The sequence below is a fragment of the Corvus moneduloides genome, chromosome 2, assembly GCF_009650955.1.
Source record: "Corvus moneduloides isolate bCorMon1 chromosome 2, bCorMon1.pri, whole genome shotgun sequence".
NCBI lineage: Eukaryota > Metazoa > Chordata > Aves > Passeriformes > Corvidae > Corvus > Corvus moneduloides.
In genome coordinates this window covers 39,347,718-39,372,196 of record NC_045477.1, presented here as the reverse complement: position 1 = coordinate 39,372,196, position 24,479 = coordinate 39,347,718, and the positions used below count along the sequence as shown (strand labels likewise).

General features: G+C 42.6%; 1 protein-coding gene across 3 annotated transcripts in view; it reads left to right on the top strand.

Annotated features, from left to right (window-relative positions):
• MTMR2 (myotubularin related protein 2) overlaps window positions 1-24,479 on the top strand; it is a 63,144-nt gene that overhangs the window by 13,768 nt on the left and 24,897 nt on the right. For 2 of the 3 annotated variants that reach the window (XM_032099212.1, XM_032099214.1), the window contains exons 2-3: window positions 8,044-8,149; window positions 23,686-23,761. In XM_032099212.1, the coding sequence (XP_031955103.1) occupies window positions 8,044-8,149; window positions 23,686-23,761 (182 nt within the window). Of the gene's footprint in view, window positions 1-8,043; window positions 8,150-15,842; window positions 16,131-23,685; window positions 23,762-24,479 lie in introns of those variants that run through there. The other variant, XM_032099213.1, reaches the window with a different exon arrangement.

Here is a 24,479-nt window from a genome sequence, read left to right as displayed (position 1 = left end):
CATGTGCCTAGAAAGATGGTACTGGGTGCTCAGAGGGGTAAGGCTGCATCTCATACATGCTATGGGTAGTTTCCTGTGGCATTTGTCCAGGTAGGATTAGCCTGTTTTGACTTTCTATTTTGCTGTGAAGAATTAAGATCCAGTCACTGCTCACTGGAGATAGCACTCCTTTGTCTGTCAGCAAAATCTCTTTGGGAAAGCAGTTGCCTGTTACAGTGGGCACATGTAGTGGCAATTACTGTGTGATTCCTGTCCTGGGAGGGATGGTGTTAAAATGCTAAAACTTAATTTACAGCACCAGGGCCTGTTCTGGCCCCATGGCAGAGTGGAAGCCAGCATAGAGTGCCCAGCTCCTGCTGCAAGGCTCTGGTTCTGTCAGAACTGAGCTTTCAAGTGCTTGCCTGGAGAGGGGTATGTGAGGGACTTCTGAGGACCCTTAGGAGTATGTGTGTATACACAGATAAGGACTATGGGGACCACTTAGCCTTAGCACAGATCCACGGAGCTGCTGCAAATGGGAGAGTCTGATGTGGGCAACAGCTGGGTGTCCCAGGCCAGTTCAGCCAGTACTGGCTAGGACAGAGTCATATTCATGGGGAACAAGCACCAGTTTGTCTCCCTCTGCTCTGAGGTGACCCAGGAGGTTTTCCAGTATTACTTTTTTCTTCTCTTGAAGAAGCAGGAGTATTGGAAGTATTGAGGGAGTGTTGTCAGTCTGAGCTTGGGAAGTGAGCGGCGAGTGCTCAATACCTCTGCAGCATTATACTTTTAAGAGAACTGCCCAAGTGCTACAAGTGCTTCTGTTCATGGCCCTGCTGTAAATTCAAATCAATTGGACCCTGCTCTCTTGGCATCTGAAGCTTCCAAATGAAATTGTATTTACCACTCATCATCATTAATTTGCAGTTTTCACCTTGATTAATTTTTAGGAATGCACATAATGAGAAACTTTTAAAAAAACAGGAAGAGAGGAAATGGAAATTTGCCCTCTACAGTGTTTTTCTCATTTATGACCTCTGTGCCTGAAACTGTATTGCTCAGTGGTGCATTTTGTCACCTGTTTTCCATGTCAGTTCAGTGACTATTGAAACAAAATATTCTGTTTGATACAAAAGAAATGGTGTGAGCGGCTCATGCCAATTAATGTCTGAGTAATTGGCACACCTTTGCAAGCAATTTGAAGCAGCTGCTTGTTGTACTGACAGGGAAAAAATATTCATAAAGAAGGTGCTGGAAAGGTGACTTTATCATCGCTGACTACTGATTTTGGTTGTGTTATTTATAGGAGTGAGCCAGGTTAGTATTTTAAGACATTGGTATAAAAAATAGGTGTCCTCAAGCCCTATGCATGTATTGTAAATAAAATGGGCATATTTTCCAGAGGTGTGTTTCTCATCTGTTCCATCAATTTTTTGTAGAGTTCTGGGTGTTAAATTCATATGCATATTCCTGCTTCTGGATTTAGGAGGGGAGCTTTAGGAATCAGAACGTAATCTTTTTTCTTCCTTTTTATGGTCTCTGTTTTGTTTTTATTTTGGTGTGGGGTTTTTTTTGGTTTGTTTTTTTAGACAATATCTTGTTTTGAAGCAAGATAAAAGTCTCTTTTTAACTTTTCAGTCTGAGCAAGTGTCATAGAACCATAGAATGGTTCGGGTTGAAAGGGATCTTAAGGATCATCTAGTTACAACCCCCCTGCCGTGGGCAGAGACATCTTCCACTAGACCAGGTTGCTCAAAGTCCCATCCAACCTGGCTTTGAACACTTCCAGGAATGCAACATCCACAACTTCTCTGGGCAACCTGTGCCAGTGCCTCACCACTCTCATCGTACCCAGTTCCTTTCTGCATAGGATTTACTTGTCTTTGGGAAGGTGTATATAGTTTATATTCTTGCTGATCAGAAGTTTAGTAGAATGACTATAGGTATACTTTATGTTTCTGCTGAACACAATGAGGAACACCTCTAAGAGCTTGCTCAGAAATGACCATTCTCAGTAATTACAGGCTGAGATGGTTTAGCCAGATCACACCTCATATTCATTTTGTGGCTTTTGTCTAAGGTTTTGCCGGAAGTTATTGTCCGGTTTTAAGTGATGCATGAAATTGGTTGTTGTGACATTTTTCTTGAGTCACAAGACTAAGAGAAGAGGTTATACAGAGTGGTCATCCTTCGGCCTGGTGTTCACAGAAGGCTCTTCATAGAGAAGTTTTTCTTAGCTCTGGAGTGTGGAGACAGCAAAGTAAAATATCCTGTGTTTGGAGTATGAAGAATGTTGTATTAAGTTCCCTACAACAGGGGTAAGGATACAGGTAGGAGAGCTCAGTCCTGCAGAAATGGTGCATTTGTCTGCATCAGGTTAAAACTTCAGGGCCTCACGGTTTGATTCTGGCAATTTCTTTGCATCTTTGTGCTTATCTTCTACCTGACTTGGGTTCACTGTCATGCTCAGATCCTCACAAGGTCAAATCACCCTCTTCAGAAGCTGTACTTGTGCTTTCTGCTTCCAGGGAAAACTATTGCTTCTCTATGCTAGGAAAGAAAGAGCTTCTTAGTCAAACTCTTAGTGCAACAGTTGCCAGAACGAATGGCTACTACGAGTTTTTGTTTCTCTTCCTGGGCTTTCTTATATATCACATTTTTCACATTGCAGGGAGATTGCCTTGTATCATTAATGGCAAATGCCATTTAATGATACTTTTTGAAGTGGCTTAAGACACTATCACCAGTTTTACCCGAAATATTTCCCCTGCACATTCATAGTTTAACAGGTCAAGTTTGTGCACTGCAAACACTTCTGCTTGCAGCTTCTTTCCATCTTTGTTGACAGTTTAAGCTCAGCACACTGGCATACCTTCAATTCTGCTACGGGTGCAGTAATACCTTTCAATTGCCTGAACAGGAACCACCGGAGGGCATTTGTCTGAGTCTGAATTATGTTTGAAAACCATCTGGCATATTGTAGGATAGTCCTAATAATAACAATGAACACTTTATCAGCAGTTGAGTCACTGTGCTTGGTTTCCAGTGTAATTCTCGTATTAGTTGTATGTATGTATTCCATATAGCCAAAGGGTTACTACTACATGCAGATACTGTATAAGACCATTGTGCTGACAGCTTGCATTTGGACTCATCATTCAAAATCTGGCTATAAAGAAAAACATTTAAATAATAAAAATAATTACCAAGATGAAAGACACAGATCAGTGTTAGTTGCATCCCAGACCTGTTTCCTGCTTCTGCGTGGGGGAAGAATGAGGAGTGGAGTAAATGGGGATGGCAGTCACAGGAGTAAGGTGCTTTCCCTGAAGGTGCTTTTGACCTGTTGAAGGGGATCTCTTTTCATACTTAACACAGACATCCATCAACAAGGACAGTGTAGAGTTGCCTGGGCCTAAAGCATGGGGAAGAGAAATGCTCCAGGAGGTCCTTGGTCTTCCCTGGTTCCTCACAGGAACTCACTTATTTTCCTGTAGGCAGAGCTCAAAGTGTTTTGTGAATCTATGTTGTTCCCCAGAACCTTAACGAGGTTCAGAGACAATACTGTAATTTTGCATGTTTAAGTAGTATTGAACCAGACCTTCAGCTAGCAGTGACTGGCACAGCTCTAGTGACTTCTAGCCCTGGCTGAAATCTGTCCAAACCTACCTGTGTTCTCAGATGTTTGTCAGGTGTCCCCCAACCCAGCACTTACATGTGCCCATCATGCCCTGGCCGTCCCTCAGGTCTTCTCTGTGTTGCCTTACTGGTGAAGCACAGCTGTTGGGGGTTTGTCCCTGTGGGAACAGAATGTCCTCAGTGGGGTCCTCAGCACATTAAACTGATGCCAGACATACCCGTCTGGCTGCCAAAAGTACTGCACGAGACAGCTTTAACTTTACATTGGCAAAAGCTGGGATAATGTGCAGAAGCCGTGACAGAAGCATGAGTAAATGATTTGCCTGAGATGATGCAGAAGAGCTGGTGGCAAAGCATGGAGGGAGCTCTGGTCTCCTCACTCTGAGTTTGTGTGCCGGTCCCAGGATGCTCTCCTGCTGTCCCCCACCCAAAGGCATATGAAACTATGTGGTTTGAGGATCTTTGCTGTTGGATTGGCAGCAGAGGAGAGCTAAGATTGACTAAACCACTGAAACTAATAAACTTCTCATGTGCATGCAGGGACATCAGATTAATTAGTTTGCTAAGCAGTGGAGCTGGAGCTGTGCAGCTGCCTGACAACGATAAGAGGAGGGAGGTGCAAACCAGCAGCCTTTCTGCTGTCTGCTCCTTCCTTCCATCTCAGCTCCCTGAAAATGGCAGATGAGGAGCACAGAGGTAGCGAGCCAAGCACATGCAACCTATGCATACTGTGCCGAGCAGCATAATCCAGGGGTATTGTTCGCTGTGTGTGCAGGCATCGCTTCCCAAAAGCTCCCACTGCTGTCACTGGAGAGAGGCTTCACTGGTGGTTTCTGCAGGAGCACAGGGACATTGGTGCAGGGAGCTTTTGAAAATCCACTTCTAAAATGCAAATGCTTTCCTTCTTTAACAGCCACTTGAAGCCAAGCATGATCAACAAACACAAAACACTTTCACAGCTCAGACATGCTGTGGATTATGGTTCTCCCCCCTTTTCCTTTTTCCTTTTCTTTTTCCCCTGCATAATGCAGTTTGCCCCTTAGTTTGACAAAGTGAAATTAATTAACAATTTCATAAAAGTCTTTGGTTTACAATGATTAGATAATAGCTGCTTGTATGTTAAGCAGTCACTGGGAATGTACCCAGGCAGACAAGTTATGTCAGCACAAAAACTGGTGAAATTTTGATCCTTTTGTTAGCACTCTCCCTCCCTGAGAGCTGTTCAGAGCAGGTTAGACAGACAGCTCTCGGGAGCTGTTTGGGTCTAGCTTGTCCTAGCTTTGGGGCAGAGAGACTAGCATGCTTCACTAAACCTGTCCAGCCTTTCCAGCTCCCTTTTCTGTCCCCAAAGGATAGGAAATTTTTGAAGCAAATGCTCCTACGAATAGGTTACTGTGCCCAGTGATGTCGCAGCGGTTGCTTGGTTGAGTAGGCTGTCCTGCGTGGTGGACAGGGCCAGGTCAGCTGCTGGTGTGCCCTGGCTTAGGTACTTATCCCTGTGCTAAAGGATTTGTAAACTCAGCAGAGTTGCTGACCTTTAAAATGTATTTAAATACACAAAAGTTTGGGCCCTGAAAGGGGAGGGAGCTAGAAAGCATGGCTTCTGGAGGCTTACCCTGAGCCTCTGGCTCCCCCGGCTGGAGCCGGTGTGGGAGAAGGCACAGTGGAGACCCAGGCACTTGAGTCAGGCTTGTCACCCGACAATGAAGGCATCTACAGTGTCTGCTTGCTCTTCATTGATAACTTTAAGTACCTTTGAGTACCTTAAAGTACACACTCTAAGTATGATCTCCTTATAGGTTGCTGTACAGTAAACGGGTGCTGCTCTGTGGAATAATTGTTTCTTTTTTTTTTTTTTTTTTTTTTTAAATATGCTTTTAAAAATCAAATTAATTAAACGGGTGCAAATAAGAGGGTGAGCACTTGGAAAATGAAGACTGACCGTGCAGAAACCAGGCTGGAAGAAGTTTCAAGGGAACACATAAGGGGTCTGAGCTCGTTTAAGTAAAGTAATGTAAAAATGTGGTTTAGTGCTCAGCCTAATTTAGCATGCCTGCAGGCTGCTGTGTGCAAAGTGTTCTCAGCCTTCCTCATCATCTCCAGATACAGATTCCTTCCCTCTCTGTGTGCTGCATCTGATGATTTATATAGCCATGTAATGAATCCAATCAGTCTTGTTACCCAACAGAAGACTCTCTTCATGTTTATTAATAGTTTACTGCCCCGTCGGATCGGCAGCTTGAACCGTGCATCCCATGATGCCCATCCAGCACAATGGAGATGGCAGCAGTGTGCAGTCTGGGTTGAGAGGAGAGGGGAATGTGAGCAACCCATCAGCAGCACTCTTTTTACCAATTTTGTTGTAATGTGAAACTATACACAAATTCAGTGCTTATATGAGGCCTTTTCATTCACAGGAATGGGAGGTTTTGCAGATTGAGTTCTTGCTGTTTTAGTGTAAGACAATTTTCTGCCTGAACAGAGACTGTAGGGTGGCTGTGGCATGAGTTGTATGCACAAGTGCTGCTGGCCATCCGGAATTATGTGAGTTTACCTGGCAACACTGCAGGAGCTGAGCACGATGGAAAGCTGAGTGATCAGCTGTTGAACCTTGTACAACAAGTGCCTTCAGTGGAATTGTGCTAATCAATTGACACACCAGTGTCATTTATTTTAAATAACTTTTTACTGTTCCTAAAGGTTCCATTTCGAAGTTTCTACTTCATAGGATGAAAGAGGTGCCAATACTCTTTAATCCTTGAACAGATAGGACTAACTCCCAGCAAGAGCCCAGTGTTTCTGTACTCCTTTTTGTTTTTAACAAAGTATTGCTCCCTGTGCAATACTTTGCCAAACTCCAAAGAATAGAAATAAAAATGGAACATTTTGGCCTTTTGGTGGCTGTTTATCAGCAGCAGAACAATTTTCAGACAATTAACAAATCTCCAGGCCCTTTGGAGGCTCAGATACAGCTATTTCTAGGTTGTCACATGTCTAATTAATATAAGTAGTAACGGTAATACTCCTGCTGGTGTTCTGCTTTGGCCATGGCTAGGCTTCCAAGTCTGATAGCTGATCATTAAGAGTGTCTTTACACCCAGCTAAAACCTTTCTGGGGTCCATAAGAGTGTGGGAATTAATTGGCACAGGTAATGTTTATCGCTGTACAGTGACATCAGGGAGTAATGTTGTAGCATGTAGGATCTTTCTTTGCAGTCATCTGGGTTTTTAAAAGCCTAAGTATCAAATGCTAATTTTAAGCAATTAGGGTTCTAGGCGAGGTTGCAGTATAAAAATGCTGTTAAATATAAGCATATTTTAATTACTTACAGCTATCTTAGGAAAACTGTGTAGAAAAAGAAAATTTTTATTTTGCTTTGTTATTTAGCAAATCACATTCTATATCACCAGAGACGTGTGCTGGGAGAGTCTTTTTAATTCTCCTCAGGTTTATACATATCCTTGAAGTAGAAAAGTTGTGTGTGATGAAAAGAGTTTTAATTCTGAACTTCTTCCACCACCGTACAGCTGCGGTTGGAGCTGTGCTGGCGTGCATTCAGGAGTCTGTCTGTTTTCATCCCCTTGCAGCGCACTAATATCTCCCATCTGAAAGGCTGAAATGGAGGCCGTTAGTTTCTGTAATTTAGGATTTGATCCAGTGTTAAGGAAACTTCCCCGTCCAACCATCCAGGAGCCAGTCTGACAGTTGCTCTCCCACCACATGAGATGGAACTGAAGCCCCTTTGCAGCTCCACACCCCACACTCAGAGACAGACCAGATTTCTCTGCCGTCTCAACCCCTATTTCCTATAGCAGGCTCTTAGACATCCCAGTCCTTCAAATACTTTAATCGTGGTGCAATAACTAAATAACAAAATATAACAAAATAGCAGCTTGAGCTGGCGTCTCCAAGGAGGGATCCCAAACAAAGGAAACCCTGGGCTTTTAAAACCCTGACAGTCTAAATGCAGGAAGGTCCGGGGGTCTTTGGCTCCTGCCGTGTCTCTGCGTGTGCGGTCACCTGGCCGGGCCACAGGTCCCCAGGCCCTTTGCTGTGCAAAGGGTTGGCAGTTCTGGCCTCTTGGCTCAGGCTCTTGCCACCAACAGCTCAACCTGCAGCTCCACTGCAGCTGCTCACGCCGCTTCGGGCACTGAGTGTGTTCCTCAGCACAAGCTGGTGGCTGCATTAATGTTGGCTCAGTCTGAGCTGAGATTTAGTAATGAGTTGTGTACGCTTTGGTAATCTCTGGTAATGGCAAGTAAAACAGGTTCTCTTAAAGCACTGCTGAGGGCTGAATAAGTGAGAATGGAAAGGGTGGGAATAATGAAAAATGCCTGATATGACTGTAAGCGAGTGGCTGGACTTGTCAGCTTTTGAACTTTCTTGAGCACAGTTTTGACACACTCTGGTGGTTCTCTTTATAGCGCTTCCACGTCGCAGTCGGACCATTCCACTCACACCAAATCTGCTTCTGCTCTGTCGTCTGACTCCATCTCCACCTCAGCAGACAACTTCTCTCCAGATTTAAGGGTATGTATGTTTTGTCTTAAAAAAGAAAAAAATACAAAATGTGACCTCTTTCAGAGAACATGTCTTGCTTCTGTGAGTTGGATATGGTAAAATAATGTCAGCTTTCAGTAATGCCAAAATACATTTAGCCAAATTACTGAAAGGGCCTGAAGTCAAGCAGGTGAAATTGAAGTTTAATCTCTACTTTATGATGTCCTTCTTGATAAAGTTGTTTAATCTTCAAAAAGCTGACTCTGCAATCCTCACTTGGAGATGAATTTTCAAAGCAACTCCATTTTCTTTTAGGTGCTTTAAGTAAGTGAAATCCTCAACCTGTCAGTTGTATATACTTTTTCTTCCTGTTATGTGTATGTATATATAAAAAGTGTTCTGTCTTGAGAACTTCTGCTTGTTTGTAAACACTGAGTCCTTGGAAGTACCTTCTTTCAGAGAAAGATTGCTATCTATCTCCAAGCTGATGAAAATAATCTGTCACAATGAATAGCTCTGACATAAAAAAGGTGCAAATAGGGCTCTTTTAAGTCTGCTATTAGATTAGTTAATTATAAACTCGGAGTTCTAGTTCAGTGTCACAGGGGTTTTGAAAGCTATCTGTATGCTCCTCTTATGAAAACAAGGGGTTTGCTGGTATATCTTAGCTTTAAAAAAAAAGTCCCTGAGTATAAAACTGTTGGTACTGGTGCATTCCAGTAACAACTTGAGCATTTCTCAGCTGTGGTTGAAAATCTTTGTAAAATCTAAACACAGTAAAATTGCATAAAAATCTCTGAGTACAAAGCTAATTCCTTTGACAACCATGATGATTTTTCATCCCCTGAGTGTTGTCTCAGTCATTCACAATTAATAACAGAGAGTCCACCTGTTCATAAGTGACAAGAATATGAATGTTTCTTTCTAAAGGCAGTTTATTAGCCAATTTTAAGCTACAATTTGGAAATTAATCAGTAGTTTATGTGCATTCTATGATAGTTTGCACCTTTTGCCTATGGATCCAAAAAGTAATCTTCTGAACATGCCTGAGTATGGAAATTTGTAATATGTCTGAAGTTTTTCGCCTGTGAAGTTAGGGTGTTCAGTCACTCTAACATACAGAAAACATAATTTTTAGGCTGAGGCTAATTGGCTTATTGATATGAATAAGATTGAAAATTCTGCTACAGCTCTAACTGTATAATATTATATATGAAATTATTAAAAAATTAAACTTATTTTCTTATTTAATTTTTTACTGAAGTTTGCGTATGTGGGATTCCTTTTTCAGTTTTGATGCACAACTCAACTTGCCTTCTCACAGTTTTGGTGACGCTTCAGGACTACCTTTAGAAGTAGAGGACAAGCCAATATTTCCTTTTTAGAACTGAAGTTGTCTTTCCCTTCCAGTGGTTAAGATGGCTCAACATGTTGTCCTTGCAATCCTGATTGTGTTTTGTGACTCTTTCCCCACTTTTGTCACCTTATCTGTGTGAACTGTAAGCTGTCTGGGCAGGGATTCCAGCTCTCCTCAGCTTGTCTGGTTTCCTATTCAGCAGGGCCTCTGTACCCACTAGCAACCAAAAACAGTGTCCACAGGGGAATGTTCACTTAGCTGCATGAGAGATTTTTTTCAAGCAGAAGATGCCCATGTATTCCTGGAGGCCATTAGAAGCCCATAATTTCATGCTGTGCCACAGTTCCTGTAATATGCAGGAGTGATTTCTTCACAGCCTGCCCTCTTTTTTTTATTTCTAAGCAATCGAAAGTTCTGCCTTGGTTGGAGCAAATGCTGCTCCTCTTTCATTTTAGAGTAGTATTTCAGCAGAGATGGTAAAACAGAGAATTACTTATTTACAATAAAGTCACTGCAGGCTAAGTGTGAGCACCTGCTTCTGCTGGCAAAAGGCTTCTTGCTCTTCACCTGCATCAACTCTGTGTGAACACAATTTGGCACATGCCTTCTGTGCTTCACCTAAAGCTTACTCTTGCAGAGGTGGTGTGAGTGGCTGCAGTGCAGCTGTGTGTAGGTGTAAAGCTGGGTCATACCTTTACACTCGAGTGGCTGCTTGTCAGTGGTAGGCAGACCTAGAGAAAATGCATTCCCATGCTCCTACTTGTATTAGAGTATAGGGAGAAAGGGACAGTTTCCACCCCTGCAGGTTGACTTAATTCTCCTAGAGGAATCCATGCATTCATCATTTCATTCTTTATTCCTGAGAGTGTCTAAGGCTGGTGAGCAGTCTTTGGGGGTCAGATGATCTGTTCTGTATTCCAGTGCAACTGCAGACCCACCATCTGTCCTCAAATCATCACTGTCGGTGCTGGTGTGTTACTCTTTGCTCCCTGGGCTTCCTCTTGGAGCTTGGTGCCAGCTCCCAAAGGGAACAGTTATTTTGAGTGATGGTCAGATAATGGTGATTTCTGTCATGTCTTAAGTCGAGGACAACGGACGTTCCTTCCCAGGGCTTGTCATTCTTTGGCCAGTTTTCTTCGAATTGACACCTCTGTCGTGTGACAGTTCCACAAGTTTTGAAAGTCAGTTCTGTGAGGGATTTTTAAGGTCCTGATTGGTTTTGCTATTTTCTTGGAACTTTCTGAGATGTGGCCTTGCCTTGGATATTGCAGATGAGGCAGTACCATTAACTGATACAGTGACACGAGCATGTTCTCTGCTCTAGCTCTTTCCTTACACACCTGAGCGTCTTGTGCAGCTTTCATTGGCACAAGACAGCACAAACTCCCAAGTCTTACCAGGTACTGAGATTTGAGCTAAGCATCTCATTACTGTGGGACAAAAAGAGGTCCCACATTGTTCCTGGAAGAGCATAAGAGAACAAGCCCTGAAGAAGGAACTGATGCATTTTGTGGTAACTCTGTGGTATGGGAGGCGAGTGCCTGGGCTGCACGGTGTTCTCACAGGAAGGTGTTGCATCAGTTGGCTTTAAGAGGCTGAAAATAAGCTTTTCAAGATTTTGACGTGGATATGCCATTTATGTGATTATGATCTTGTTATGTGTTTAAATTTTTCCTGCTCGAGTGAATTGCTACGTGGATTCATCATCACTCCTACCTCTATTTGGTCTCTGCCTCTGCATGTGCATTGGCTCAAATTTAGGAATTAAATTTCTGTGACGATGGAAAAACACTATGTGATAGCTACAATTAGCACTCTCTTTTTCTGTGGGGAATTTTTAGAAGAATAGTAGGCGTCCATTGGGAGGAGGGAGCCAGGGGAAGGACCCACCTAATTTCTTGCAGTCTGTGCCTGCAGTTTTCTTTTGGAGTGCAATTAACACTCTGTGTGTGTGCGCGCATGTGTGTAATGAGGTAAATGAGACAACCACTGGGGATTCCTACTGAATGCATGTGCAGTATTTTTCCTAAATCTTTCTCCAAAGTATTTAATAATAAACTTTATGAAGGTTTGGGGTTTTTTTTAATGTATATTGAGCATGTCAGTATCTGGAACTGAGATTAGATTCCCTTTCCAGTAGAAAGCTTACAGAATTTTCACTTCATAAACTAACTCTAAATAACTTTTGGCTGCTTCAGTTAGTTTCTTAGGAAAAAAAAAAAAGAAGAAAAGTACCCCAACAAACCAGAACCCCAACAGAAAAACAACAAAGCACTCTTAGGTTCTCCTTCCACCCCCTTCCTGATCTCAAATCCAAAGCTGTTTAGAATTGATTTAGGGTATATACTCTTGTAGAGATTTTTTAGCAAACACACTGCCATATGTTTTAACATAAGTTATAGATCACGCAAGAACAGAATTGAAGTAGTTGGAAGTGAAAATGGAGTTGGAAATCTATAGATACTTTGTAATTTGGGTTGAGATGTTAAAAACACCTTAAAGCCAACATTGCCAAAGGGATTGGAGTGTATAAATAGCTGTTACAGATCTGGGAAGGTGGTGGTTAATAAAATACAGCGAGTTTCTTGCTCCTATGTCCTGTAGGCAGTATTTTCTCCTATGCGTATGAGGAGATGTGTCTGTGCATTTTATAGTACTCAAGTCTTCTTGCTGATGCTCTGACTTTTATCAGTAGGGATTTTCATTTTCAGGTAGCTGTTGCTTTATAGGATAATGCCTGAAGTTTACCATGTTCAAAGCTTTGGAGTAGCTCTTATGAAAGGGTTGGATCCTATTCATTTGCAGTTGAGTGGATATGGCCAGCAGAGCCTGCTGCCGCTTCCCTTAAGAACAGTACCTTTGCCTGATAACTTGTTAAGGCCCATTGTGTTTGCTTTTGGATTTGTATGCAGCAAAAGCTGAAACCAAAGGATGGAAACTTGTGTGTTGTTTTCTTTATATTGCTTCTTGCATCTAGAAAGAAGGAAACTACAGCAGATCTGTATGTCACCTGCATGGCTGTGCAGCCTTCAAAAAAAATTGTTCAAATCTTTGTTGTTAGCATTGCTGTTGTGACCACTAAACCATTCTCCCCTTTGAGGGCAACAGTAAGATCCACAATTCCTGATACTGCTCTGAAGTCCAGACAAAATACTGTACAAGTATATGACCCATCCTTCATGACTGTTGTTCTCTACATAGTGATTTTCTTCTTTAATATATGAGGAATTGGTGTATTTACAGTAGGTTGATGCATGAGATGCAAGAATATTACTGTAGCATTCCCGAGACTTGAAGGTTAGAAATGGGAAGAAACAGAGTGGCCTGTGTAACCTTAATTTGTTGTATATTGTGTATATGGTCAGAGACTGTAGACAAGCCCGTGTGGTTTATTTTGTGAGATGCATAACTGATGCATGACAAAAGGTATATGAAGGAGTATTTCCTTCCAAGACAGTAAATGGATACTGTTGCTGCCTCCTTAGGTTTCCTGGATTAAATCTATTTGGGTAAGTCTGCATTTAAGCTAGCCAACCACAATTCCTTTGCACTCTACAGAAGGACATAGATCATTTATGATCTGATCTATCTCAGCTTTAAGAATGTGCCCATGCTAGGTGAGAATGTCATGGAGCTGAGCTAGAGAAGTCCTTGGTGCAGATGTTGGGAACATACTTTGAGGGGCAGCAAGTGATTTCTGAGTATCCCAGCTTTAACTGGGTTCCAGTAAAGGTACGGTTTTGTCTTTTTTGAGAACCTAATATGTTTCTCTTCTGACTGTGGAGAGAATGCAGACTAATACCTCCTAATACAGACTTCTAAAATTGAGGTAAATGCTGTCCCTCAGGTGATATTGGGCAGGATTAACTGAAATGCCAGTCACTGACTTTGCCACCTTTGTCTTGCTTTACTCTAGCTTTAGTGCAAAGTAGCTTAGACTAGTTTTATGTAGAACACGTATATTGTTAGTAGAAAAACATATTGAAGAAAGATGTGATCCCCCCCCCTCCATCCTTTGCTGTAAATCACTAAAACTAGCCTCAGTGAGCTTTTCCATTACTATCTCCCTGCCAATGCAGGAAGTGTGTCAGGCTTTGGTTATGTGTAACACATGTTCAACAAGAGCTGGGTTTAGAGAGTGACATAACGTTTTAAACTCTAGGCACTCATTTAAGCAATGTTTTTCAGTTTTGATTTTAAGGGACTTTTCAGTCAGTGAGTGATGCTAGCTTGGAAGCACTAAATCATGACAAAACCTCTGCCTAAGCTCCTCCATGGTAGTTGAAGACTTTCTGCCCTGCCAGTCGGCTCCAGGATAATATATGGGGATAAATATTCCTGTTTTGGACTAGCCCTTGACTCTTTGCATGGGGCTGCCTGTAAGCAGCCTAGTACATAGCAAATGTGCAAAGATGTCTTCTGTGTTGGGAACTTTCCTTCCCCGTGCACTGGACTGTAACTGCTATTAAGTTACAGACTGTATTGCACAAGCCACCAGATGGTGAAGGTAATTGACCTGTTTTCACAAAACACTTGGCGAGATGTGAGCTGGTGATGCAGCAGTGAAATTGAATGAACTGTTCATCTTTTTACTGTCGCTGTGTGAAGACTTGACCGTGTATTTCTCTGCATCATTGCTTCGTTACATTCTCACATGGAGGAGCACTTCACGTTTTTGTGGGTGTACGGGGGTAGAAGCTATGCAGGCAGAAGTGGCCCTTACCTGACCTGCTGCTAGCATTTCCATAGGTCCCTTTTTACACAGGCATGAAGTCCAAGGGCCAAATCCAAGAACAGGCAGTGCTTTACATTATCAAAGGTGTCAAACAGAGGGACTTAAAGAGCAGCAGAAGAGAAGTAAGGAAGTTTTACAGGGAAATATATTTTAACTATCTTGAAATTCTTATTTTGACCAAACGAGTTGCCTGTGTGTGCTTGTGGGAAATGGGCTTCCTTTCTTTGGAGCATTAAGCTGTTGATGAACAAAGGCACAAAGGACTGGTTCTGGAGAATGAATGATGCTCTTGTCCATAAGCATGGTCATACCAGGACAGCCCTGTCCGTGACTGGAATTTAGCCCCTGCCATTGCCATGTTTTTCGAGGACTCCAGTTTATAGTAAGTGCTGCATATTTCATAAGAACTATAATGATTTTCATTTTAAAATATCCCAAGAGATGGAAAATCTTGGTCCCCTCCTTGCACCTCTCCCCAGTAAGTCCTTTTCTGCACCTCCCCCTTTCAAGGAAACAAGCCCACAGAGCAGCCAACCTCTGGGTTGAAAACTATTGATTTCATGCAAATTAGATAGGGGAAAAGCCAGATGCAGTCAGTTTTCTGTCTCCTTTATGTGGAAATAATATTCCCTAAGTGCTCATCTAGTAAGAAAAGAGCAAAGACAGCAAACATTGCTAATTTTTCTTACATAGAGGTACCTAAATGCTTGAATATGAAGTAATGCATGGTGAAAGAAATCTCTGGAAGCATTTATGATTGCCATCTATTAGGAATGGAAAACTAAGGAGAATGAGCAAATGACCTTCATATGCTCTGAAAAATATTTTCATCTCTTCCTAATCGACTGCCATATTTCTCCTAGCTACAAAATGCAAGAATTTTCTTTTTGTTGAGTAAAACCAGGTAAGAAGTGGCTTCCCTCCTGCCCCCTGTTAGTTACAGTTTTGTAAATTTAAGGGCAGATCAGGCAGGTATGAACAAGCATGGTATTTAAAGGGAGTACATGGATTTGTGATTGCATGCAGTGCCTGCCAAGATTTGATTTTCTGTAGATGTTTTTGCACGGAATGAAACATCTTTGTTCCCCTCTGTATGATTGCTTGCTCATTATAAATATCAATTACCTGTATCAAACTCAAAAGTGAAATTCTTAGTAATGGAGGCAGTATTCTGTGACTTACTTTAGTTGGTAGAATTTATAACTGTTTTTGATCAGAGTGTTTTTCTGTCACTTAAGACTGATGATATGAACTTCACTGAACTAGTTTAATGGTTTCCTTGAAACTTTTAATCTTCTTTTCACGTATAAGTTATTTGCTAAACAAAATTCAGTAACAATAATGGATAGAGTCAAGCTAATGTGCTGTCCAAAGTTTTTGAGCAGCCCATGGAGAACAGAGGCGTTGTGGTTTGAGACGTATGTGGAACCCTTGGCATTGAAGAAGGTTCTGTATTAAAAAATGTTGGACTTGTCTGAATAGATAATATCTTCAACCTTCTGTGCCAGGGAGTGTTGCTGAGTTGAGTCAATGACGACTTTCTGTCAGAGCCTAATGAGAGAATTTTCTTGAGGCACCAAGCCATACAAACTTGAAGAGACAAGCCAGCCGTGGCTGAACGAGTGGCCCTCAACAATGTGTTCCTTTGAGCTTCTAAGCCTTGCCTTGTAGCTGTGCAGCGAGGCCCCAGGAGATTCACCAACCCAGAGAACCCAGAGAGGCTGTTCTTCGTCACTGGACATTCGAGTCTGAGTGGAGAAGAACATCATGGAAAAAACAAAGCAGAAAACCCCAGGGAAACACTGCGTGGTGGCTGCTTCCTCCTGCAGAGGAGTCCCTTTATATTACTTTGAGGACTATATTTCTTTTTTTTAAATACAATAATCTTCCGCTTCTTTTTAAAGATTTTCAAGACAGTGGTAAGTAAGCAAGTGATTTCTCAAGCCCTTTTTTGCTCTCTCAAAATATATATGGTAGGTAGAGATCACAGTTTGTGATTTATTTTTTCAGTTGTGTCAGGAAGGCATAGTTAAAAGGCAGTTGCAGTGTACTTTGTATGTTATTACTGTCTTTAGAGTAGTGTAATATGTGATCTGTTGTCAGAACATTTTTTGATAACTTAAGTACCTCTTGTGGTGTTTTTTAACTAAGCTAGGAGGCTGCCTTTGGCCAAGTGCTCTCTTAGGAGTTGAATGGGCTTGATGTGGTATTTGGACAGTATGTTTGATTCTTTGTGTACTCTTTTTAAATGATCCATGTGTCCATGGTGTTTTGTCTTTTCCCCTTTGAACTTTTAATATCCCAAAGGAATAAGACATAAAGCATTTCCCTGCAATTAATATCTTGCAGCTCTGAATGCCTCTAACATAGTTTTTTGAGCCATCTGGTCATAATCCTCAGAAAAGTCCCCGTGCCTCAGCAGGCAGAGATATTTCTGTTCGTTCCCATAGTCTTTCTGCTGTGGTATTCTTAATGATTCAAAAATAATCAACAAAGTCCATTTACTTGCTTGACTTATGTTTTATTGCATTTCCAGTAGGATTCTTTGCACATAAATCTTCTCAAAGTACACTTGAAATAGCCATAAATGGCAGCTGAAATTCTCCTCAAAGTAGTGCAGTGTTTGCAGTCAAGTAAGCATGGCTTCTGTTCCATGGTCCTGATAATTGAGCACTGAGAGGACAAAAGCACCTTAGCAGTAAAATGCTAGGAAAAATGTGCCCTTTTTCCTGTTGCAAGCAATGTTTCATTTATAGAAGAAACCTATGCACCTGTGAAAAACTGTCCTAAAGAAGCATACTCATCTTGTTTCTGCACAGATTTGTGTCAGGCCTGCAGCTTCTGTCAATGTCAACTGGACGGAATTAGTCCTCTGTGGGGATTTTTTTTCTGGCATGAATCAAAAGAGCTTTTTTATCTGTTTTGTTTCAGGCATTTTTACACCATCACTGGAGTAATGATAAATCTTAATGCACCTGCCATAGTGGCACTGTCCTTTGTTGATTGACTGACGGAAACAGCCATGAAAGAGGAAAGGGATGCAGTGGTAGGGCAATTCAGGGGAAGGAATAGGTGAACATGGTTTGAGACCCCCAAAAGCCATTTAAAGCAGAGAAGCATTGGTTATGTAAGTGTATAGGTTTTGCTATTAATTTACAAACAAAGTTAATGAATGAATCGAGTATGTAAAAGTAATCCTATGGCTAAGTCTTTTCAGGAAGGCTGACTTCCCTTTTGTGGTTCTTTGTGACAGCAGACAAGAGCCAGCTCTGACACAAAAGCTGTCTGTCATACCTCAGCTAAGACAACCTGTCTACAAGCTTTGGAGCCATGCCTTTTTAAATGAAATTCATGCAGTATTTGTATCTGACTTGGCTCATTCCCTGCTGCCTCTCTGCACACAGCACGTTTGTACTTCTCTGCAAAGTGTAGGATATGACTGCTCAGTTGTTAGGGGATGTCCAGCAGATTGGGTTTTGCTATGTTGACCACAAGAAAGAACCAGGGTTGGGATTTGCCCTTCTGAGTCTGCACAGACATTCCTTTATCCTAGTTCTTAGCTTTCAGCGGGAAGAAGGGTACCTATGCTAAAGGTGCTTCTCCTAGGTATCCTGCTTTCCACCAACAGGTATAGAGTGCCTAGGGCGACCAGCACAGATGTAGATCTCTAGGTTTAGGTGAAGTGGGTATTCCTGCAGCTTACTGACTACCCTGCCTGCAAAGTGGCAAAAATGATGATTAAGGAGGAAATTTAATCATTTTCCATTTCTTGAGACAAAGGCATTAAAAAAAAAAGAGAGGGAAGGAAAGTTTAGATATGTTGAGTACAACCAAAATATTCCCAGGTAGTCCTTTAAATGTGAAGTATCAGAGAGGTATTTTCCTGTAGGAGATAAAACCTGTCACTTGGCTGTTGAGTTTCGATTCCATGTTTCACACTTGATTTGAAAAGATACATATTTTTTAAACTCTACTCATTCTCTATGTTTTTGTACATGTACAACATGCACATTCCTGTCCCTGCACCATATCTTTCACCTGTTGTTTCTGACCAGTGTATGCTCACAAGGTAGACAGAAACATGCCAAATCTGAGTTCAGGGACTGCAGAAGCAAAGGGGCTTCGTGTGTGCGTGTGTAATGTTTGTCTATACAGGCAAGTTTTATATGTTTATGTCAAGGGACCAGTTCAGAGACCGCCTTCCTCCTGTAGGAAACATAGAAGAGGACTGTGTGTAGCTGGAACAAAAACAGTTCCCAGCTTGGAGAGCTTGTCTTCTCAGAAGATGGAGCAGACATGGTTTTGGGGAAAGGAGTAACACAGGAGCAAGGTGTTCGTGCTGTTGGGTTGAACGTGTCATACCAGTGCTGCAGCTTTATGCATAATAACTCTGTTCAAAATGTGCAGAGTGACTTGGAGTGTGTAGGAGGTTACCAAGGAGAGATTAACTCAGAGGAAAGAAAAAAAATTACAAAAAGGGTGCATTTTAATATTGTCTAAGCCAAAAAAGATTCCTTTTGCTCATTTTTATTGTGATTCAGGATAGAAGAATCTCTGCAGACTTGAGAAAACTGTTACACAACAATTTAGTAACACAAACCTGTCTTCCCTTAAGTTGTGAGAAGCCAAACAATATGACCTTTATGGGTTTTAGGACTCAAATATTCAGAAGAAAGTAAAAGAGAATAACTGGAAAATGGCTAGGAGAGATCTCGAGTGCTCTCCTCATGCATCTTTGTTATCAGGAGGCTTGTGCAGTGTCCAGGGATAAAGTTACTCTCTCCCTGGTTGGTCTGAGGTGCTCCCTCTCTCTTGCCCAGTTTTTACTCATCTTCACTCCTGTAGTCACACCCTAAGCTAGTCCTGGCAAAATGATGCAGGTTATGGGAAAACTTGCATTACAAAAGCCATAAAGTGGACCTGGGCATCTTGACTGAGCTAGATGCAAGAAGCAGTGACAGCACTGGCAGGGTGGGTGGGAGGAGGCAGGCCTGGCTTGGCCTCAGCCAGCGCAGGATGTGGGTTGTCAGCCAGGCTGTGCAGCATCGCTGGTAGGCAAGCGCCTCACCAGGCAGCACAAGAGGAAAACACATCAGCTGTTTTGTTCATGGTCAAAAAGCAAACCCTGAATTTAGAGCTTCATGTACTCTCTCAGGTCCTTCTGGAACAGTGTTCAGCGGTGCACAGGCCTCTAAGACCCTGTGCATAGAGTTTGCTTGCAATTCAGCTCTGTACCACCCCAGGCTGGCTGCAGCTACTCAGGGTGAGCTGCATGCACGAATTGTGCAGGGACATCAGCCAGGAGAGGGATTTTTGTAGCAGCATGCTGGCTGCTGTGTTGGGAGGCAGTGTGAACATGTGGTTGTAGAGAACTGCAGTACCCTGAATTGCAGCAGTCCTACCTTTTTAGCAGGACCTAAATCCCTTTCCCTAACCCCATACAGGCAAGCAAAAGAGATGATGATTTTGTTCCTCAGATCTGGAGGTTGCCTCAACAAAACAGCAGTTTCCCTGTCTTGGGTGCAGTAGTTGGGAGGGCATGAGAGAGCTCTGCACCTCCAGCCAGGGGTGACTGTGCAAACACAAGGTGGGATCCTGGAGTAGAGAAGCGGTTGTTGAATGTAGCAGTGTGGGTTTGTTCTGCGAAGTCACTGCTTGAGCAGAGGACAAAGGTAGGTGGTGGCATGAAGTCCTCACACCCTCTGAGCCAGGACTTGTGTTTAGGTTCTAAGGTACTCCCATTCTTAGACTCCTGGAGAGCTGTTTCATCTAGAGGGAGAGCTGCTGACGGGTGGGATGGGTAGATGATGTTACTTGGTAAAAGAAGACAGAAATAAAGGCTGTTCTGGTGTGTAATGAGACTTCATTCCTCCAGAGATTCAGTTACCAGGCATAAGATTTTTGAGGGGAAAAGATAACGAAGACCTTGTTCAACTTAGAGGCAAGGCAGAGTATTCCACTGGTTCTTGGTCATTGTATCTGTTTGTTACAGAAACCATCTTGGTGATGGTTGTGACAGAGTCACTGGGGTCCTATTCCTAAGTAATAATGATTCGCCCAGCTCTGCATGTGCTCTTCATTGCAGATCTCTAAGGACTCTTTGGTGTTATTCCCACAGAACAATTTAAAAGGCTGAGGCACACAGAGGTGGCACGTTTCAGCTGCAGGAGTATGTGGTACCTGCCTCAATAGCATTTATGGATCAGCAGCTGCCGTCTCCCCACTGCAGCCGGGCTGCCGCAGTCGTGTCCCTGGCTCCCTTCCCTGCTTCCTCGCCTTACTGGTGCTCTTAATTTAATTTTGAAAGGCTTGCAGAGGGCTAAATTTGGGCCCAAGAGTGTTATTTTTAGAGTCTTGAAAATAGGCTAATGTACAAAAAAAGATTTTCCTCGCAGTTTAATGAACCATTTTTGGATTTTGAGGGGGAGAAGAGGATGGCAGTAAGATGGAAAGGCTTTTCATGTCACTGCCTTAGTCATATAAGGAGCAAAGAGCCCATTTATAATACTGACGTCATCTTAGAGCTTCACGTGCATTGTCCCATGCCATTCTTTCTCCTTGATCTGTTTCCAAAACTCCTCTTCTCTTATCCACCCACTTTTCTTACCTGCTGCTGGCCCCTGTCCTCCAGTGGTGCCACAGATGTCTTCTCCTGTGCCTGCTGCCTGCATTTTCAGCCCCACACAGATTGCATTTCCCAAAATCAATTTTAAGGAGCCATTGATGGAAGTGAGTTTCAGGAAAATATCTACCATTCATTTCTTGGCTTCTGCCAGGATGGGTTTCAAGTGCCCATGTTCCAGCCAGAAGCTTATTCAAAATCTCGTGCTGAGCAGGTAGTGCGTAGACTGGTACAATAGAGAAGTGTTTGTCCTAGGCTTTCTGACCATGTCTGTCTCAGCCTCTTGGGACGGATGATGGTTATCCAGGGGTTATGTGCTTGCACCGACTTTGAAATCATCATGGAGTCAGTGCTTTGTTACCTGAGATAGGTATTGTGCTGAAGTCACTTGAGGGGTGGTGAAAATGAGTTTAGTCCTCAAGACTGTAGCAAAAAAAAAAAAAAAAAAAGGAAATAATAAGAGGGGAGGCAAGGAGGCCGACCTTGAAGTGCTGTGCTTCCAGGAAGCCAGCGTCTGCTGCCTGGTGTTGAAGTGAGCACAGGTTTGATTGCTGACCCTTTCCTCTGGCCCTGGGGACAGAGAAGTGTGAGTGAGCAGATGGATTTTATTAGACTTAGAAGAGACACTTTTTAAATTGAAAAAGTTTTCAACCTTGTCTTTACAGAACGGTGTTCACATGGAGGTTCTTCATACTGCTTGCTTATTCCCTCCTTCTCTCCCCCACTTGCAGGACAGGTTTTAAAACCCACCTGAGCACTGCCCACCTCTGCCGCCTCGGCAGATGTTTGTCATACCAAGTGCTTTCTATGTGTCTTACCTCATATTTGTTTTGGCTTAAGATACAACCCAGTCCCCCAAATGTTTACTGCTGAACGTGCTCCTGCTGACATCTGCAGGAGAGCAGCAAGGCCAGCTGTTGACCGAAGTGATCCTGGCAGCAGCTGCTGCCCGTGTGGGGTACGGACCTTCTCAAAGAAGCTGTGATCGTGCTCTGAATGCAGAGTGTATTTTCACTAATGTCCTTCCAAGATAAAAGGCCAAAAAGATGACCACCACTTATGGGCTAATTAGCCAGAAGCCTCCATCTCATTTGTCATAATCCAGATGTTATCCTGCTAATTTCAGGGCTGTTACTCAAGCACAAAATTGGACACAGAGGAGTTGAGAGTGGGTCTACATCACAGGCTTTTGTCAGGGAGGCCCTCAGTCAGGGCTTTGATGGGGTGTGTGATCTTTGGCCAACACAGCTGTTCTGACAAGAAGTCCTCAACATCGATTTCTGCTTGTTATACCAGGAAAACCTTATTTTTATTGATATTGCTGATGTGGGGGAAGAGAAGCTTCCCAGCAAGTTGCTGCCAGTGTGAGTTCTGTCGGTGGTGACCTCTCCTTACTCATCCTGTGGACCCCAGCCCAGCTGCTCTGGAAACCTCCATGTTAGGACCTGGTCTAAGTGGGTGCAGTTGTGAGGTTTCTGTTAGGAAGTCGGGACTGTACTTGCTTTATTATTAATTTTTTTCTAAGTCTTTTGAATGCATTTTTTCAAATGTACATCTTGTTCTCAAGAAGGCTTTGATCTTGTTAATCTTTTCATCTATGCATCAATCTGTTGTGTGAAAATGCTGGAATGTGCTCTTATTGTGGCAAGGGCTTTCTTTGGGTTTGTTTCCAATTTTTTTTGCATAGTTTAGGGAATTTTTCTTCCCCGAGGCTCTCCCTCTGGCTTGATCCTACATGAAAGTTGACCACAGACGTGTCAGGTTCTAGAATGCTACTTTAGGCTATGTCTTTGAATTTTCTTTGCAGGGATTTCCTGACTCCAAATTGAAGCAATTCTTTCTCTTTCCTTGCATTATGATAAAGAAAACATTTTGGGTGAGCCTGCACATTCAGTTGTGAGCAGCAATGAGCTCCCTCTGCCTGTCTTCACCAGGCGGGACATACACCAACCTTGAACTCAAAGTTTTGTGGTTGCTATAGCATGAGGCAGAGTCTGGACTAACTTACCTGCTCTCTGTCTGTATTAAGAGGTTGAGCAACCTGTACTGCTGTGCTTGTGGTCATTTGTCCAGTTTGAGGCGTGGACAACATGATTAAATCCATCTGCGTTTGACCACATAGCCTTAATCTTGATCACTTATACTGGCTTTTCTCTCCTAGTTCTTTTAGGTTTAGACCTCAGGTTACGCTTTCCTAGTTACAGCCATGCTTTCCTAAAATGTCCATCTGCTCATGATAGCAGCTGTTCTTGTCAAAACCCTTGTGTAAATGCAACCATAGATCTGAGAAGTCATGCCCTGTGGTATAGCATGAACCCAAAGGAAAGTGAAGAAGGGGTCATTTGGCAGCCAAAAAAAAAAAAGAAAATCTAAACTGTACCTCCTATATATGCCTGTCAAAATAGGACCTTTTTAACTGAGTCCAGTCAGGGCTTTTGCAATTGTGGGACCCTCACTGAGCAGTGGAGTGACCAAGGTGACCTTTTCAACTTTCCTCAGTGTAAACTACAAATTGCTCTGCTGAGTAGTTGATACCATTGTGGTAATCGCTGAGCCCTTCAACTGGGAAAGGAACTGATTCCTTTGGCTCTGTATACATAACTGTGAGAGAATTTGACTTATGATGGTGGGCTGGGCAAGAGAAGGTTGGAGCATGAAAGGACACCTGGGAAGTGTGCTGCCAAAGCACAGAGCCTGGTGTTGACCTCTGAAGAGACCCTAGGCAGTACTTCAAGATCTTTGAATATTTGTTGTCCTTGATACTGTTGACCTGATACTGTTACCTGAAGTGTAAACTTCTTGGTTTATGAAAACATAATGAATTTCTCTTTGTACTTGCATCTTTTGCCTAGGTCCTGAGGGAAGCTAATAAATTGGCTGAAATGGAAGAGCCGCCTTTGCTACCTGGGGAAACCATTAAAGACATGGGTACGTGAAGAGGAAATTCCTTATTGTTTGCTGACAAACAGTAAAATATCCACAGAGCGAAATATCTTGGTGGTCACTGACCAACAACAGCACCTTGCAGATGTTTTGGGAACCATGATCAGGTTGTTTCATTAATCGAGCTATTGCACATTACCTGGGCCAAGGTAACTGTGTCTTCTTTTAGCACGTGGCAAGTACAAGGCAATTCAACGCTCTTACCATGAGTGATGGGGTGAGTTGTACAGCTCTGCATTTGCTGCCTCCTGAGAGGACATGGATCAACTGTTTCAGTTTGTCCTTGCCACAGGGTAACTTCTTAGGCTGACACAGCACAGTTGTGTGTCAAATCTCTGTCATGGACTCTAGGAAAGGATACAGTCCTTTTGCAGGGAACTTACTGCGATGGGGGATGGGTTTTTTCTTTTTTCATCCAGATGTTGTGACATGCATCAGATTTGCTGATGCTCTCCATTCTGAAGGCTTGAGTAAGCCTCTTGATTAATTTTCTCTGAAAGATTTTGCATTCACTTTTTTAACATGTTGCCTTCCTTTTAGGATGGTATAGAGGAGTGCAGCTTCAGTCCTAAACATAAAATACCGAAAAAACGAAAACTGAAAATACTTCACAAAAAAAATGCACCCAGCAACGACAACAATATAAAACCAAGCACAAAACCCTCCAAACAACCCACCTCAATGATTAATCTTTTTCTCAACC